The 15,402-nt window shown below is 37.5% G+C and overlaps 1 protein-coding gene across 1 annotated transcript in view; it reads right to left on the reverse strand.

The window, feature by feature from the left end:
• Positions 1 to 8,732: 8,732 nt before the first annotated feature.
• wge (winged eye) overlaps positions 8,733 to 15,402 on the reverse strand; it is a 60,562-nt gene continuing 53,892 nt past the window's right edge. Inside the window, 1 exon segment of the mRNA XM_069324979.1 lies at positions 8,733 to 14,037. Coding sequence (XP_069181080.1) covers positions 13,825 to 14,037 — 213 coding nt within the window. The 3' untranslated portion in view covers positions 8,733 to 13,824.

Raw genomic sequence — 15,402 nt, forward strand, 5'->3', positions numbered from 1 at the left:
CATCTATCATTTTCCTATAAAAAATTGTATTCAGAGAGGGGGGCGTGGGGGCAGTAACTATCTTGTGGATGCCTCAATGTGCATGTTTTGATGAGATGAGGAGTTCTTAGGAATCCTGTTTAGGTCATAGATATGGCGGTCTGGCCTGGAGTGCAAAGGGAAAGGGGGTTTACACCAGAGCAGATGAAAGCATTTTGCCATTGTTTGGATCAATGTCTACCCTGTTGGAAAGGGAAAATGGCACTAAGGGCAAGGTACTCTTGTCTCCACCGGTTTATGCTCTGCCCATCTTGCAGTGCTAGTACAGGTATCCCATGGCCCTGGCGTGTTTAATCTTATCATTTGTTTCTTATAGATGTTACTATACACGTGAAAATATAAGAGAGAAGGACCTGGTAGTAAACATAATCCCAACACAACACCAGAAGCTCGTGTGAACAGGGTATCAGCATATAGGAAGTCAGCAAACATAAGAATATCATTTAAGAATCTAAACAAGGAGGCTTTCAAGTCCATACATACTGTATACTAAAGACCACTACGTGAGTATACAATACCATCATGGAACCCATATCTTGTGGGATCATAAACAAACTTGAGAAATTTCAGAGGTTTACAACTAGATTAGTACCAGAATCAAGAGGCTTCAGCTCCGAGGACAGGTTCAGAGAACTTGGCCTCTCAATCTGAGACGAGAGAAGAAACGGAGGAGATGTGATCATTTCGTACGAGATCCCAAGAGAAATAGACAAAGTGGACAAAGGACACCTGTTTAAATTAGAGGTAGGACAAGTGGACATCAGTGGAAGCTCTTCATGCAACTGAGTCAAGAGATGTTAGGAAATTTTTGTTCCTTGTATGGGTGGTTGGCAAGTAGAATGCTTTGAAGAAAGAGGTTGTTGAAATCAATTCCATCCACAACATGAACAAAAAATATAATAAAAATATTAACACTTTCCGGCTCTTGGCGAATGTAAAAAAAACAACCGTAAGTGCTCCCGGCGTTTTGCCGCGTAAGCGTAAAAACAAAAATGTGTATACTCTTTTTACTCTCATGACCTTAGTTCTCGAGATACGTATTTCATTTTGGTACCAACGTGTTCACAATAAAATTCTCTAGAAGAACATCAGTAAAAAACGTCACGAAACGTATAGGGATACCAGCACCAAATAAATAACTACGAAGATGACTCGCCGTGAGCGCCCAACAGCAACAAAATGTTTTTACTCTTGGGATTGTTATCGCCTCCACACTTGTCCTACAGCATTAATTTTGGTATCAATGGACTCGCAATGAAATTCCCAACACGGTGATATGAATATAAGCGTAGAATAATGATTGCGGCCCGCCCGCAAGAGTGTGGGAAGTGGTGAAATTGTTACCCGGTGTCGGTGCCGGGACGACGCACGGCGCTTTGAAAGTTTATACTTATTTCATTCTCATGACATTATTATTCTATGTACGTCATTCATATTTGTGTCAATGTGTTCGCAATAGAATGTTCTATGAGCCCGTAGGTAAAAAAGATCAACAAAGCGTAAGATAGAATAGCGCCAAATATAAAACAACGCTGGAACATATCAGTGAGAATCAAACACACACGAAATGTTTTTACTTTTGTTATGTTTGTGAACCTTTCATGAACTTATTGTACTATGCAGCCTATTGGTGAGAAAGAGAGCCTCATGGCGCGCAGTTTGAAACAAACCCAAAGTAAATCGGATAAAAATTGAATTTTATACAAATATTTTAAGAGGACATAAGTTTATGTCCACTATGCGGGAGCGGGTAGGCGAAACAGGACTCCGGGGTGCGTCCTCATCCCGCGAAAGTGTTAATGCTGAGAGAGGTAATTAGCATATAGGTGGGGATAAAAGCTAGAATTTGCTTCCTCATAGTCACTGATAAATAAGTACTCTCCCCACTGTAAATTGTGTGTTGGGTAACTTGATCCACTAGTCAGGGGCTCCTCTAAAAGATATTTACCATTTACGTTGAGGGGGTGGAGGGGGCTCTTCCCGCCGACTCTACAGCCTCTGCTGTGTTGCCCCCGACCTAGCATCATACTCTTGATGCTCCCTTCCTCAATCCTCGCTGCCACTCAAGTAGCTGGGAGTACCACTACTGTTACCCTTTGACCTGACCAGTTGCATATGAAAGCTTTATTAATACACGATTAATATGCAACATGTGGTTTTTAAACAGTGTTCGTCTCTCTCCCTCTCAATTTAGCTTCTGCGAGTGTCGCAACTTGATGTTCTAGTGGATTTTGAGGTTTACGTTCCCCCTTTTCTTGGAATAATTTTGTGGAAGCTATCCATTTTGACCTAGAGAAGGTGTATGACACATTCTGTGGTACTACTAGTCCAATTGCATTATTTTGGCCTTTGAGGCAATTTTTCTCTCCCTTTAGAGAAAATCTGACCAAATGTTAGATATGCATTTGGACTGTTTTCTCTGCCTCTTACCGCTAATATGAAAGTATTTCTCAAGGCAGTGTTTTCAGCACTATCTTTTTTGTGGCTGCTCTGAAGTCTCCTCTCTCCAAACTTAGATTCACAAAGTACTTTATGTGGGTGATGCCTTTTTTTTCTGTTGCAGTAACAATTTTATCCTTAACCAGCACTGGCTTCAGCTTGCAACAGATAGTGTATCATCCCAGGGTACCAGATACAACTTCAAGTTCTCTGCTATGAAAACTTCTTCCATGGCTTTTACTAGGAAATATCATACACCAACCACCCTTGACCCTTTAATGGAGTTAACGTTATAGGAATAACTTTAACTAGGAATTTTTTAATTTTCTGTGGCAGACTGCTAAATAGTCATACAGAATTTCTTCATTCTTTTAATAGTTACTCGAGATTCTACCCTGTCATTCATAATGCAATTTACAACCATTGAAGAGATGGTTAGCTCTTATGAATAACAAGCTACATATTGTTAGATGTGAGTCATAGTTCTGTGACCTTCCTGTCCCCTAAATGGTAAATGGCTAGGGGGGGCCTGACAGCTGAGTCGACAGTGCTTTGGATTTGTAGTCCTGAGGTCCCGGTGTCGATCCTTGGTGGCGGCGGAAAGAAATGGATAAAGTTTGTCACCCTGATGTTCCTGTTCACCTAGCAGTAAATAGATACCTTGGAGACAGCTGCTACGGGCTGCTTCCTGAGGATGTGTAACAAAAAAGAGGCCTGGTTGAGGACCGGGCCGCGGGGACACTAAGCCCCAAAATCATCTCGAGATAACCTCAAGAAGGTTCCATATTGCCCACAACTCATTCACTAACTAGTCAATGAGTTAGTCGAGCTCATTGCCACTTATTGTAACAAGAGATTCTACTATCAGAACTGCATTGTCTTGCTCACTGTGTAACACACCTTACAGAATGTTCTGATTTTCATAACTACAAAATTTTGCTTTCCCATTGCTGGTTTGTCTGTTTGTCCCCCAGTAACATCCTCAGTGAATCCAACTCCTTCAACATTGGTCCTCTTATGTCTGTTTTTTTTTATCTTGTATTGTTATTGTGAGGGATGATCAACAGCACCAAAAAGCATCCAAGATGGAATCAAAATTTCCAAGTATAAATTCCATTTCTGATTTGTAATTTACAGAGTTATGCTAAAATTTGTGTCTTGTTTTCCTTTTCCTATTTTTCTGTATTTATACTCAAGGTTTTCTATGCTATATACTCACCACTTCAATCTGCAGTATATTCTTTATTATTTGTTCTAGCTTGTGTGTACTCGGGTTCTACCTGTAGCTTGAGTAAGGAAATCTTTCTTACCCATTTTTTTATGCTCTTCGGTACACACACAATTAGTCTTTCCTTCTATCAAAGTGGTAAGCTATTTCTTAGCTTTTATATATATATACTGTAGTTCATCTCTCTCAATTCCAATACATATTTGTTGGTATGTCTCTGAACTCTTTCTAACTTGTGAATGTGTATCTTCAGGCATTGGCACCCATCACTGCTACCTTCCATCTTTGGTCTGGGGACTGTTGTAAGTAAGCCTTTTAGCATTTTTCTGTATATGGTTGAATGGTGCATTACATAGAAATTTGATATATTTTCAGTTATATGTTTTTCTGGAGATGGTTTCTTGTTTATAGACGCACCCAGACTTTTTTTCAAAGTTTTGTAAATTTGTTGGTAAAGTATTTGTAAAATCAGACTACTACAAGCATAAAATCTTAAGTGCTCCATAGTACCATACCAACTATGAGTAAAATTGTCTATACAGTATACCTAGGTCATAAAAGTATTTGTGTGTACGTCTGATACCATACTCCTTGTGAGGGAGGAAATGTATATTTTTACCTCTCAGAATGTTTGGTAATATGTTTATTTGTGATGTGTGTATATGTATATATTAACACGTTGTACTGAACGGGGTGAGAATAGCTTGAGCTACCTCATCCCTTTGTGTGTATTTTACCTCAATAAACTTATTTCGATTTCAATTTCAATTTCAACTATGAGTACTAGGCTAGTTTGTGACTTAGTTCTGATTGTAAACCTAGGGGGTATTAATACTTAAGTGAACACATGTAAAGTCACGATGTTTTGCGATGTAAAATTTGTGGGGTAGAACCAGACAAGTATTTGTAATTACCTAAGTGTAGTTACAGGATGAGTGCTATGCTCATGGTGTTCCGTCTTCCCCAGCTCTCTGTTATGATGCTGTGAAACTACTGATTGTTTTGGTATCCACCACTTTACCGCTTAACTTGTTCCAACCATCTTTGACCCCAGAAAAGGAGACTTTCAAAAAAATTTTGTCATCTTTGTTTCCTTAGCTTGAATCTGTCCCCTTTTTTTGAAGTTGCAGGTTTCTGTAATTCCTGTCTGTCAATTTTGTGTTGGGAATGTTCTGAACATATAGAATGTTCCTGTTCACCTAGCAGGAAATAGGTACCTGGGAGTTAGACAGCTGCTACTAGCTGCTTTCTGGAGGGGGTTGTGTGTGTTTGTGGGGGACAGGATCAGTTGATTGATTGACAGTTGAGAGTCGGGCTCAAAAAGCCAGAGTTCAACCCCCGCAAGAACAACTGGGCGAGTGCAATAAACTCACTCGCTTAACGATAAATGCACAAAAGTACAACATAGCACTAAACACAATAATAAAGTAATCACTTGGATAATAATAACAATACTATCAGGGTATCTCATAGTCAAACTCACTCAAATTACTTACTCAATCTCTGGCTCTCTGAAACGAGAGAGAAAACAAAACAGTATCACACGGACACTAATTTAATGAGAACAACGGCATAATTAAACTGTATAATTACCTGGAAATTGTCAAATACATATTGTATCATTAAACCGTACAATCTAATGCACAATTAGTACAACACAGGTATGCAGCTAGGCTAGTCCCAGAACTAAGAGGCATGAGTTACGAGGAAAGGCTGCGTGAGATGCACCTCATGACACTGTAAGACAGAAGAGTAAGGGGAGACATGGTCACTACCTACAAAATTCTCAGAGGAATTGACAGGGTACATAAGGATAAACTTTTTAACATGGGTGGTACTTGACCACAGGGACATTAGAAAGAATTTTTTCAGTGTCAGAGTAGGAAACAAGTGGAATGCATTAGGCAGTGATGTGGTGGAGGCTAACTCCATGCACAGTTTCAAATGTAGATATGATAGAGCCCAGTAGGCTCAGGAATCTATACATCAGTTGATTGACAGTTGAGAGGCAGGACCAAAGAGCCAGCGCTCAACCCCCGAAAGCACAACTTGGTGAGTCTGTAGTCGGTGAGTACAGACTAAATGTGTGGAGGTGTGTAACACATACTCAGTCAGAGACGGATTACAGAATCACACACAGACAAGCTGTAATTGTCAACTGTTTTCTATTTCCTCGACCATGCTTCTCTCGCCCATTGATGATGCTTATAAGACAACGTCAGATCGATGGGTTGATATTAGTCAACACTAGGAACACTTTTATCTTAAGGCAGAGTAAATATATTTGTTCTCACTTAAAAGACCAGTCCCTGTCACTCAACAATTCATACATACAGTTGGACCTTGTAGCAGCTTTGATTCTTTTTTTTTTTCCAGCAATTTCTGCGTGTGATTACATGTGGGAAATGAATGACACAGGGTCATAGCTGTAGATACTTGAGCTCTGACCGCATGTCGTTTACATACAAGTAATGGTGACACGCACAGGTGGCCAATGTAGACACGTGTGGTGTACACTTCTCAAGCATAGGACTGCATATGGTTTACATCCAAAAACACATGGGGTGATCAGGTTATCTTGAGATGATTTCAGGGCTTAGTGTCCCTGCGGCCCGGTCCTCGACCTGGCCTCTTTCTTTTTTTTTTTTACACACACCCTCAGGAAGCAGCCTGTAGCAGCTGTCTAACTCCCAGGTACCTATATCCTGCTAGGTGAACAGGGGTATCAGGGTGAAAGAAACTCTACCCATTTGTTTCCACCTCCACTGGGGATTGAACCCAGAACCTTTGGACTATGAATCCCTAACACTGTCCGCTCAGCTGTCAGGCCCCTTATTTACAGATGGTGAAGTGCAGTTGACAAGTCAGACGCGCAGGGGCTTAGCATGGTACAGTATAACCACAGCTGGGAGGCAAGTGAGGGTGTACACCCAGGTGGACTCGGCATGCTAAGCACTAGGTGGCGTGCACAGGGCGTGACACTGGGTTGGGCATGGTGTTTGTGGGTGGCTAACACTGAGGTCCACAATTTATGTTGAAATACAGTTAGAAGTGGGGGAATTGTCTGTGGCTAGGTTACTTATTGGTCACATGCAATTACTTGATGGGCACTTAGGAATCCAAGTGGGTGCAGTTATAACGTGCACCTCGGGGGAGCCGGTCGGCCGAGCGGACAGCACGTTGGACTTGTGATCCTGGGTTCGATCCCAGGCGCCGGCGAGAAACAATGGGCAGAGTTTCTTTCACCCTGCTGCCTAGCAGTAAAATAGGTACCTGGGTGTTGGTCAACTGTCACGGGCTGCTTCCTGGGGGTGGAGGCCTGGTCGAGGACCGGGCTGTGGGGACACTAAAAAAGCCCCGAAATCATCTCAAGATAACCTCAAGAAGATACTGTCATATATGCATTATTCTGCACCTCCTCCAAGTCTTTTCTGATTTTCAGGATCAGAAATATTTCTTTCCCAATCTTTGTCATGTGTCACTCCTGTTAAACTCCTCAGTGAATCTGATGCATTTGATGTTGCTTGTCTTCTTTTTTTGCAGTTGCATTGGCATCCAAAATATCTGGAGTTTTTAATAGTCACAGTGATATATGGTTTTTTGGGCTTGGTACCTTCTTTTGATAACTGCAGTGACACCTCAACTTACGATTGACCCTACTTATGAATTTTTCGAGTTACTACGTAAATTTCGTTGAAAAATGCGACTTGACTTATGACCATGTCGTTGATTAAAAACCTTTGTTATGCGTTTGGGTCGACCGAGCGCTGGGTCCTGGTGGCACGACCGACCCCGCCTCAGTTTACCAGAGCAGCCCGCTTAGTGACGATTGCGCTTGTAAAGAATTTCAGTATTTTTGTGCTTTTTTTGTTTTTTGAATATAAAAGTAATTATTATATGTCATGCCATGGGTCCCAAGAAAGTCAGTGGTAAGGTTCAACCTAAGAAAACACATGTGAGGATAACCATAGAGGAAAAACAAGAGATCATTTGTAAACATGAAAATGGTACGAGGGTTGGTGATGTAGAGTAGAGGATGTTCCTTCCTCATTAAGAGAATGTGTGCAGCATGGGAAGAATGGTAAAGTTTTGCTGAAAAGTGTCACTCAAATCAAGCTGTAGCAGGCTGTTGCAGTAACCTTTTTAATGACAATGTGATGTATCACTTCAGACAAGTGTTACAACATAGGGTAAAACAAGTGTTAGCAGGTTTTTAGAGAAAAAATCAAGCAGTGAGCCATAAGCTTGTCCTAGTGGTATGCAGGCAAAATGTAGGAAAGAGAGAGAGTATCCTAGAAAAGTCATCACTGCCTGATGTTATAATGGAAGGGGACTCCCCCTTCCAAACACTCAACAACTCCCCTCCTCCTCACCGTCTTCAACACACCAACAAGAGTTCTCATTCAAGGTAAGACATACATACTGTATTATAGTGTTATTCAGTATAATATGTATTTTTTAATTTATATTTTTGGGGGTGTGGAATGGATTAATTCAATTTACATAATTTCTTATGCGAAAATTCGTTTCGACTTACAACCCGTCTCTGGGAAAGGATTAAATTCATAAGTCGAGGCCCCACTGTGCTTTACACTGTTTGTCTCTTATTGTGTAGTAATTTGTAAAAGTAATAGGCTTCGAGAGGTGTGGACACGTTAGAATGGTAGATTTTGCCATTGTGCAAGCCACTTCCTTGAAATTTATCCCAATATAGCTAGATACCTAGAAAAACTCCTCCATTGTGTTTATTCAAAATAAGACACAGCAAATACTAAAATTAGGCATTTAAGTCATATAATTAAGTAATTAGAAGCTTGAGAGCAGGGCTAGTAAGTTTTCTTACTAGCTAGGAGTAGTAAGAAAACTTACTAGCTTTACTAGCTAGTAAGGCTAACAAGATTTCTTACTAGCTATTAAGCCTAATGAGCTTTCTTACTAGCTTCCTAGCTAGTAAGGCTAGTAAGTGTTCTTACTAGGCTCTACCCTGCAATTACAGCAAAGTAAGTTTAGAACTAAAACACAAAAATTATGCTTGAAATATATATTTTATTTACAAGTTTACACACTTCATATAACATGGCTTTAGAGAATCGTCATCCATCTTCTGAGCATCAGCAGCAAACCAGGTAGTTTTTAATATTCATTGACAAAAAGAATATTTAATATACCCAACTAGTAAACAAAAGATATGTAATCTGTCTATAAGACTAATTCATATGCAAGCACTGCATCCACAAATTACTGACCCAGTTATGCACTCAAAAGAAATTAAGCAAAAATATATATATCTGAATATTATTTGTGAATCAATGTTAAAAAAAAATTATTATATTGAAATAATAAGTAATATTTATTTCATTCCCATCAGTTATTTTTCAAAACCATCATTCAAAAGTTACCCTGATAACAGCATAGTCTACTTTTAAATCAGCACTGATAACAATTATAGAACTATGTTTAACAGGAACTATTTGTACTAAGAAACTTACTAAAGTATTTGCTGAAGCAGAAGAAATGTTGGAATTGTCTTCCAAATTTCTTTTATTATTTTAACATGGTTGGATGCAAAGGTTGGAAAGTATAAATTATATAAGCAAGCAAGAAACATTCCTGCAGATAAATGTAGAAAATAATGGGTAAGTAACAGTATTGTCAAAACTGCTTGCAATGTGCACTGCTTGCTTAGTCCATATTGACATGTTTGATAGCTCTGATAATTTTAATTGTTAGATGGGAGGGATATTTATATTTGCACAAAACTATTTGACAAGTCATTGATATATTACAAGAAAACTTATAGAGGGATATATGGAATGTAATTAACTTAAGTGCCACTTCAGTAGAATTTGGAAAAATAAAAAACTGAAAAAAATAATAAATAATAATGTAGGGTTTTCTAACTCAACTATAATTGCAAAGCTCGGACCAAAAAAAACCAAAGATATATTTATACCATTGTGTCACGAGAATGAAGTGTGTTGTAAAAATTATATATGAAAAACTCTTGGACCATTAAAAAATAATAATAATAATTCCATACCTGGTTTTAAAAGCAATGTATTGAAATTTGATTTATTTCCTTAGGAAACTTTGGACTAGAGTGAGTGTGAATGACTTGTCACCCTATGATTTTTAATCCAATTCTCAGCTTACAAATCTAAACCTACGGCATAATCACAGTAGAGTATATGTAACAACTTTGCCCCAAATATTTACTTAAAATTCAATGTTGTGTTGAGAGTATTTTGTGCTTCACATAAAGCATGTCGAACTTTAAGAATTTACGGTAGTAATTATATGGCAACTTTGCAGAAAGTGTCGAGGTACCAAATACATCTGTGGTTCTTGTGAGCTATTGTGTGTTTGTATAGTCAGCAGTCAGAATACCTTGTCTAGAGAGAAGATATCATAAATGCATATAATTATCCATCCATGTTAAATTACATTTATGACAGTCATGGGATGATAAACTATATGGAGCAGTCTTGCTATCAGCATCACACATCTCTGTGATACTAAAGCATAAAAGACATCTAGTTTTAAAATATATATAGAATGAGCTGAGCCAATATTCAGGGAAGTACATGTCTAACTTTGGCATGTGATAATTCTTCAAGGAAGTTATCAGTTTGAATAAAAAAAAATCTAATTTTAAAACAAAACAAAATAAAAAGCTTAAAAATAGTGTAGTCTCGGAATATGTTCAACTCAGAGTCTTAAACACTCAATCACTGCAAATTTAATGCAAAAAGAGAGGTGCTCCTTTAAGCACAGGGATAGTTGATAACAAAAATAGTCTGATAAGCACAAGTGATAGCTGTTGAACCTTATTATAGACCATCTTATAACTTAACCTTTGTGCCATAGTTATTAATTCTGGACACAGCAATCATTAACTAAAAACTTACTATTATTTGAACCGACTTTAAAAATTACAGTGAAGCATACCTTGATCAAACCAAACAGAAATTATGGACATATTGAAACAAGCATTTACTAAATCATATTTCAGCTACTACACGACAAACTTAGTTATGTTACATATAAAGAATTAAGAGAATGACCATTAAATTTCAATCAAAATTGATTCAGAAAATATTAAGAATTTTTTGTAAGCTCTTGTTTTGTCAGAATTTAGTCAAGTATTCAACATTTCTATATTAATAAGGTACTGAATATGTACTTTTTTTTTAACAACCAGTATTTAGCCACTCAAATAGTACAGTACTAACTACTCTGAAGCACACTACATATTTTTACTGTGAAAAGATAAAGTGGATAAATGTTTTCACTTTCACACTGTTCAAAAGTCATTGTTTCAGAAATGCTATACTGTAATTGTTAATGCCACACTACTGAATACGGAGTTCCTTGTGCTATCTGTTCACTGATAGGCAACATTGTGTTAAAAGTCAATATAAAACAACTCCAAGTGAAATATATTATTCCAGATAATCAGTGTCTTGCTGAGGTTGCTTGGAAACTAAGTAAATTTGTGTGGTTGCAAAATTACTAAGCTGCAAGAACATCTGAGATCCAGTGAAACATTACAATAGGATCACTATATAACCTTTCACAAGTACAGTACTTGGGACCACTTAGGAAAAATCCCGGTAAGTGCAATAACAAGCATCGTAACTTTACCAAAGTACTTCCACTATTGTCTAATAATAAATTTTACACCTCCTGATTTTATGTCAAGTCTATCGCAACATGATAAGCGATTGAGTAACTGTTTCATGAACATAGTATTGTAAATAACTTTCAAGTTAATCTTCAATAATTATGTTACAAAAAGACCATTGTCACTATAATCAAAAACTAAGCCAACAACATTGTACTAGTTGTTGCAATGACTGTACAAGTGATATATTTAGTCCAAGCCAAGTTGCAGAGATGAATAATGAATTGTTACAGATAGCAGCAAAGGGCAACAACCATTAGTAGCTCAAGACAATGGATATAACTAGTTTCTTGTGGCAAACAAAGCAAACTTTTTCTATGAAGTAGTTCACTAAACTATTTTTATTCATTCCCCATAAGCAAACAAGACAAACCCTTGTAGCCAAAATAATGCCAATCTGAGTACAGCTTATAATTTATGATGAACATAATGAGAAACAACAGATTTTGCTAACAATATTTTATAAAACCCCATGGCTCAAAGAATCTTGAAACTTGTTTCATATTAAAAAAAAAGAAAAAAAAAACACACGATGCTATTACTAAATCTTTGTTAATACAGACTAATATGCTATATGGTAACTTTGTGTAATTTTGTGAAAGTTTGGCATTCTAAACTACAATTCTGATACAAAATCTGAAAGAGCATTAGCATGATCTGTCACTTAATTCAACAATTAGAGCTACAACATTTATTTTGGGATTATTAAATAGGTTTCACTAAGCTGTTCTGAATAAGTGACATTGAGACTGGGATGACTATGTTCAGTCAGCTTGCACAGCTAGTATTTGACTTGCAACACCTGGCAAGACTTCAACATGTCATAAAGTTCTCACCAGACAATTATAAAAAAAAAAAAAATCCACAAAACATTTGTTTAGCTCTTATCCTCTTACAGAATTTGTATCATTTTGGACACAAAATGGGATAATCTGAAGATGTTTGTTAGTTTCCTACAGTCACTATATATTGAATATATCATATGAGATCCATAGTAACATTGAATAATTAGTCAATGTCTTTTGATGGGGAAACGTAGCATCCAAATCAGAGCTTACCGACAGCCTTTCGCACAATAGTCATGACGTGAAATATACAACCATAATATCTACGCAACTTATTCAGTCTTTCTCTTTTATGACAAATATCAACTTAACGTATATTAAATAACAATAAGTATCTATAACACAATGATCAATTTAATCAAATCAACATGCAATTAACATTAAATCACTGAAATGCATTAATAAATCAATTTAAACCAAGCAAAAGAAAGGTGTAGACAGATGTATAGAACCTTGAAGACTCTCCTTACATCTACTCGACAAAACACTTGCCCTTGGTCATTATCACTGATAGTGTCATGCAAGACATTATTGCATGACCAGAAAATAATCTTTTGACACTAGCAGTGGTTCTAATTATAGTCAAACCATATATCTATGTACTTAGATATTATGATCCACACAATAAAATATCTATATAAAATATTGCAGGTACTCATGTATATGATAAAAATCCTTAAAATCTAAAAGGTGTTGTGAGAAAAAGGCAAAATTTTGGTAGTTGGAAGGACACCTCTGATCTTTCACACTCCAAAACTAATAACAAAAAGCATATATTTTTCCCTACATGATTTTTGCAGCTTCAAGTGATTGTCCATAAGCAATGCACCGTCTAATAGCTGAAATTAGAATGGCAGGGAATTCAAACACCCTGACAATAACTACAATACTGTCTTCCACTCAAAGAGACTTCAAAAAGAGGGCCTAGATTTGTTTCTAAATCAATTATCACTGTTATCACACACTTTTTTTTTAACACACACATTTAAGCATAAGGGTTGCTCCATACTTTAGAATCAAAGTAGGATATATTAAATACTTTATAAATATATGTCATTTTTGTTCACAGTAAAACATTATTATAACTGTTTAAAGTATCTTCTATAGACATTAACTGTCTATCATTAAACACTTACACGATAATGCATGCTACTGTACCATTTGTATATAGAAGTTTATCATTTGCACACAAATTTCTTCCCCTTTCTACTTATGTGTTTTAATTGCTTATCACTGACTCAATAAAAATAAATTCTTTTGATAAACCTAATCCATAAGCTCTTCACCCCGCACACCTTACCAATAATTTTTCTTACTTCAAGGATGCTGTACATCATCTTGAGAGTAATGTTAAGGCTTATGTTTACCATGCTTCATCTTTCACGAAAAATGACATGGCCAGAGACAATAAGCTTTTAAACTACTAACATTACAAAGCTCATTTATCCTCAAGAAAATGAAGAGCAGATTTTCTATGATAATGATCAAATAACTGTTATTAAGGTTAAACTGTTCTCTTCACAACAGAATTTACTGATATCTTGAAACCTGATAGATCAAAACAACCCATCATCACAATGTATCACCTCTCACGACACACCAGGCTCCATAGTTATATGTCCACTCGTAGGATCGTAAGACCCGGCCAAGTAATACACATCACAATTTTCGTAATTAGGTCCATATTTCTTCTCTAGCTCCCCACGTCTTACACGATATTCAGAAAGAGCAATAACATCACATTTATGGCTGATGGTCTGAACATCATTTTCGTCAGTGTGAGGAGACTGGAATAACGCTCCCTGGAAAAAATAAAAGTAAATGCAATTAGTGTATCTTACGGTGTGTGCACCGAGTACCATAAATACTTTTTATGCACTGAGCACCATATATGCTGTGTGCGCACACTGAGCACTATATACACTGTGTACACTGAGCACCATAAGCATTGTGTGTGCACTGAGCACCATGAAGATAGACTGATCCATGAGGCCCTGACGGGGCTGCTCAGTATCCATTATATTTAAGCATTTTTCTTATTGGTTTTGTATTGATTGTAATGACATCATATGGAAAGGTAAGGCAAGAGTACACAATGAGAGGTCTGCTGAGATTACAAGAGAATGACATTGGATAAATGAATAAGAACAGTTAGGGAAAGTAAGAACATTTTTCAATATAAACAATACATAGTTTAAAATGTAAATATAGGAAAAAAATTAGTTAAGTGCAAGGCAGTTAGTTGACTTTACTAGAGGTGTGGCTGAAGAGATTTTTGTACCATAGTTATGGTGGGAGCCGGTCGGCTGAGTGGACAGCACGCTGGACTTGTGATCCTGTGGTCCCAGGTTCGATCCCGGGCGCCGGCGAGAAACAATGGGCAGAGTTTCTTTCACCCTATGCCCCTGTTACCTAGCAGTAAAATAGGTACCTGGGTGTTAGTCAGCTGTCACGGGCTGCTTCCTGGGGGTGGAGGCCCGGTCGAGGACCGGGCCACGGGGACACTAAAAGCCCCGAAATCATCTCAAAATAACCTCAAGATGGTAAGGGCACGAGACGTACTATTATTGTTGATACACACAACAAAATACTTATCACAGCAGAAATTGAATAAAGTGACCAGGAGACTTTTTATTATACTTTTCACTTCACGTCACTCAGGACCAAAGAGCCGAAGCTCAATCCCTGCAAGTACAACTAGGCAAGTACTGAACTAGCAAGAAGTCGTGCATCTATACATACAATAAGATGAAGACAATGGGAATTTAAAAATATATCAAAGCAGTGACAGAATAGTTACACTGAACAAGTTCAAATGGGAAACTGAAATTTACACAACACACAGGTGTGATATTTTGAAAATTAAAACAGAGGCATTCCACAGATAGGCTAGAAACTGAGCAGAACTCTGGAGAAAAAATCAAACCCACATAACATCCCCCTGCCCTACTGAGGATACATTCCCCTGTAGCATCCCCCTGCTGAGGATACATTCCCATGTAGCATCCTCCCCTCTACTTAGGATACATTCTCCTGTAGCATCCCCCTGCTGAGGATATATTCTTGTATATAGCACCTTCCCCTTAAAGAGGATACATTCCCACGTATCACCTTCCCCTTACTGATGAATAAATTCTCATGTAGAATGTATTCTACATGAGATTCCC

This window comes from Procambarus clarkii, chromosome 15 (genome assembly GCF_040958095.1).
Source record: "Procambarus clarkii isolate CNS0578487 chromosome 15, FALCON_Pclarkii_2.0, whole genome shotgun sequence".
Classification (NCBI taxonomy): domain Eukaryota; kingdom Metazoa; phylum Arthropoda; class Malacostraca; order Decapoda; family Cambaridae; genus Procambarus; species Procambarus clarkii.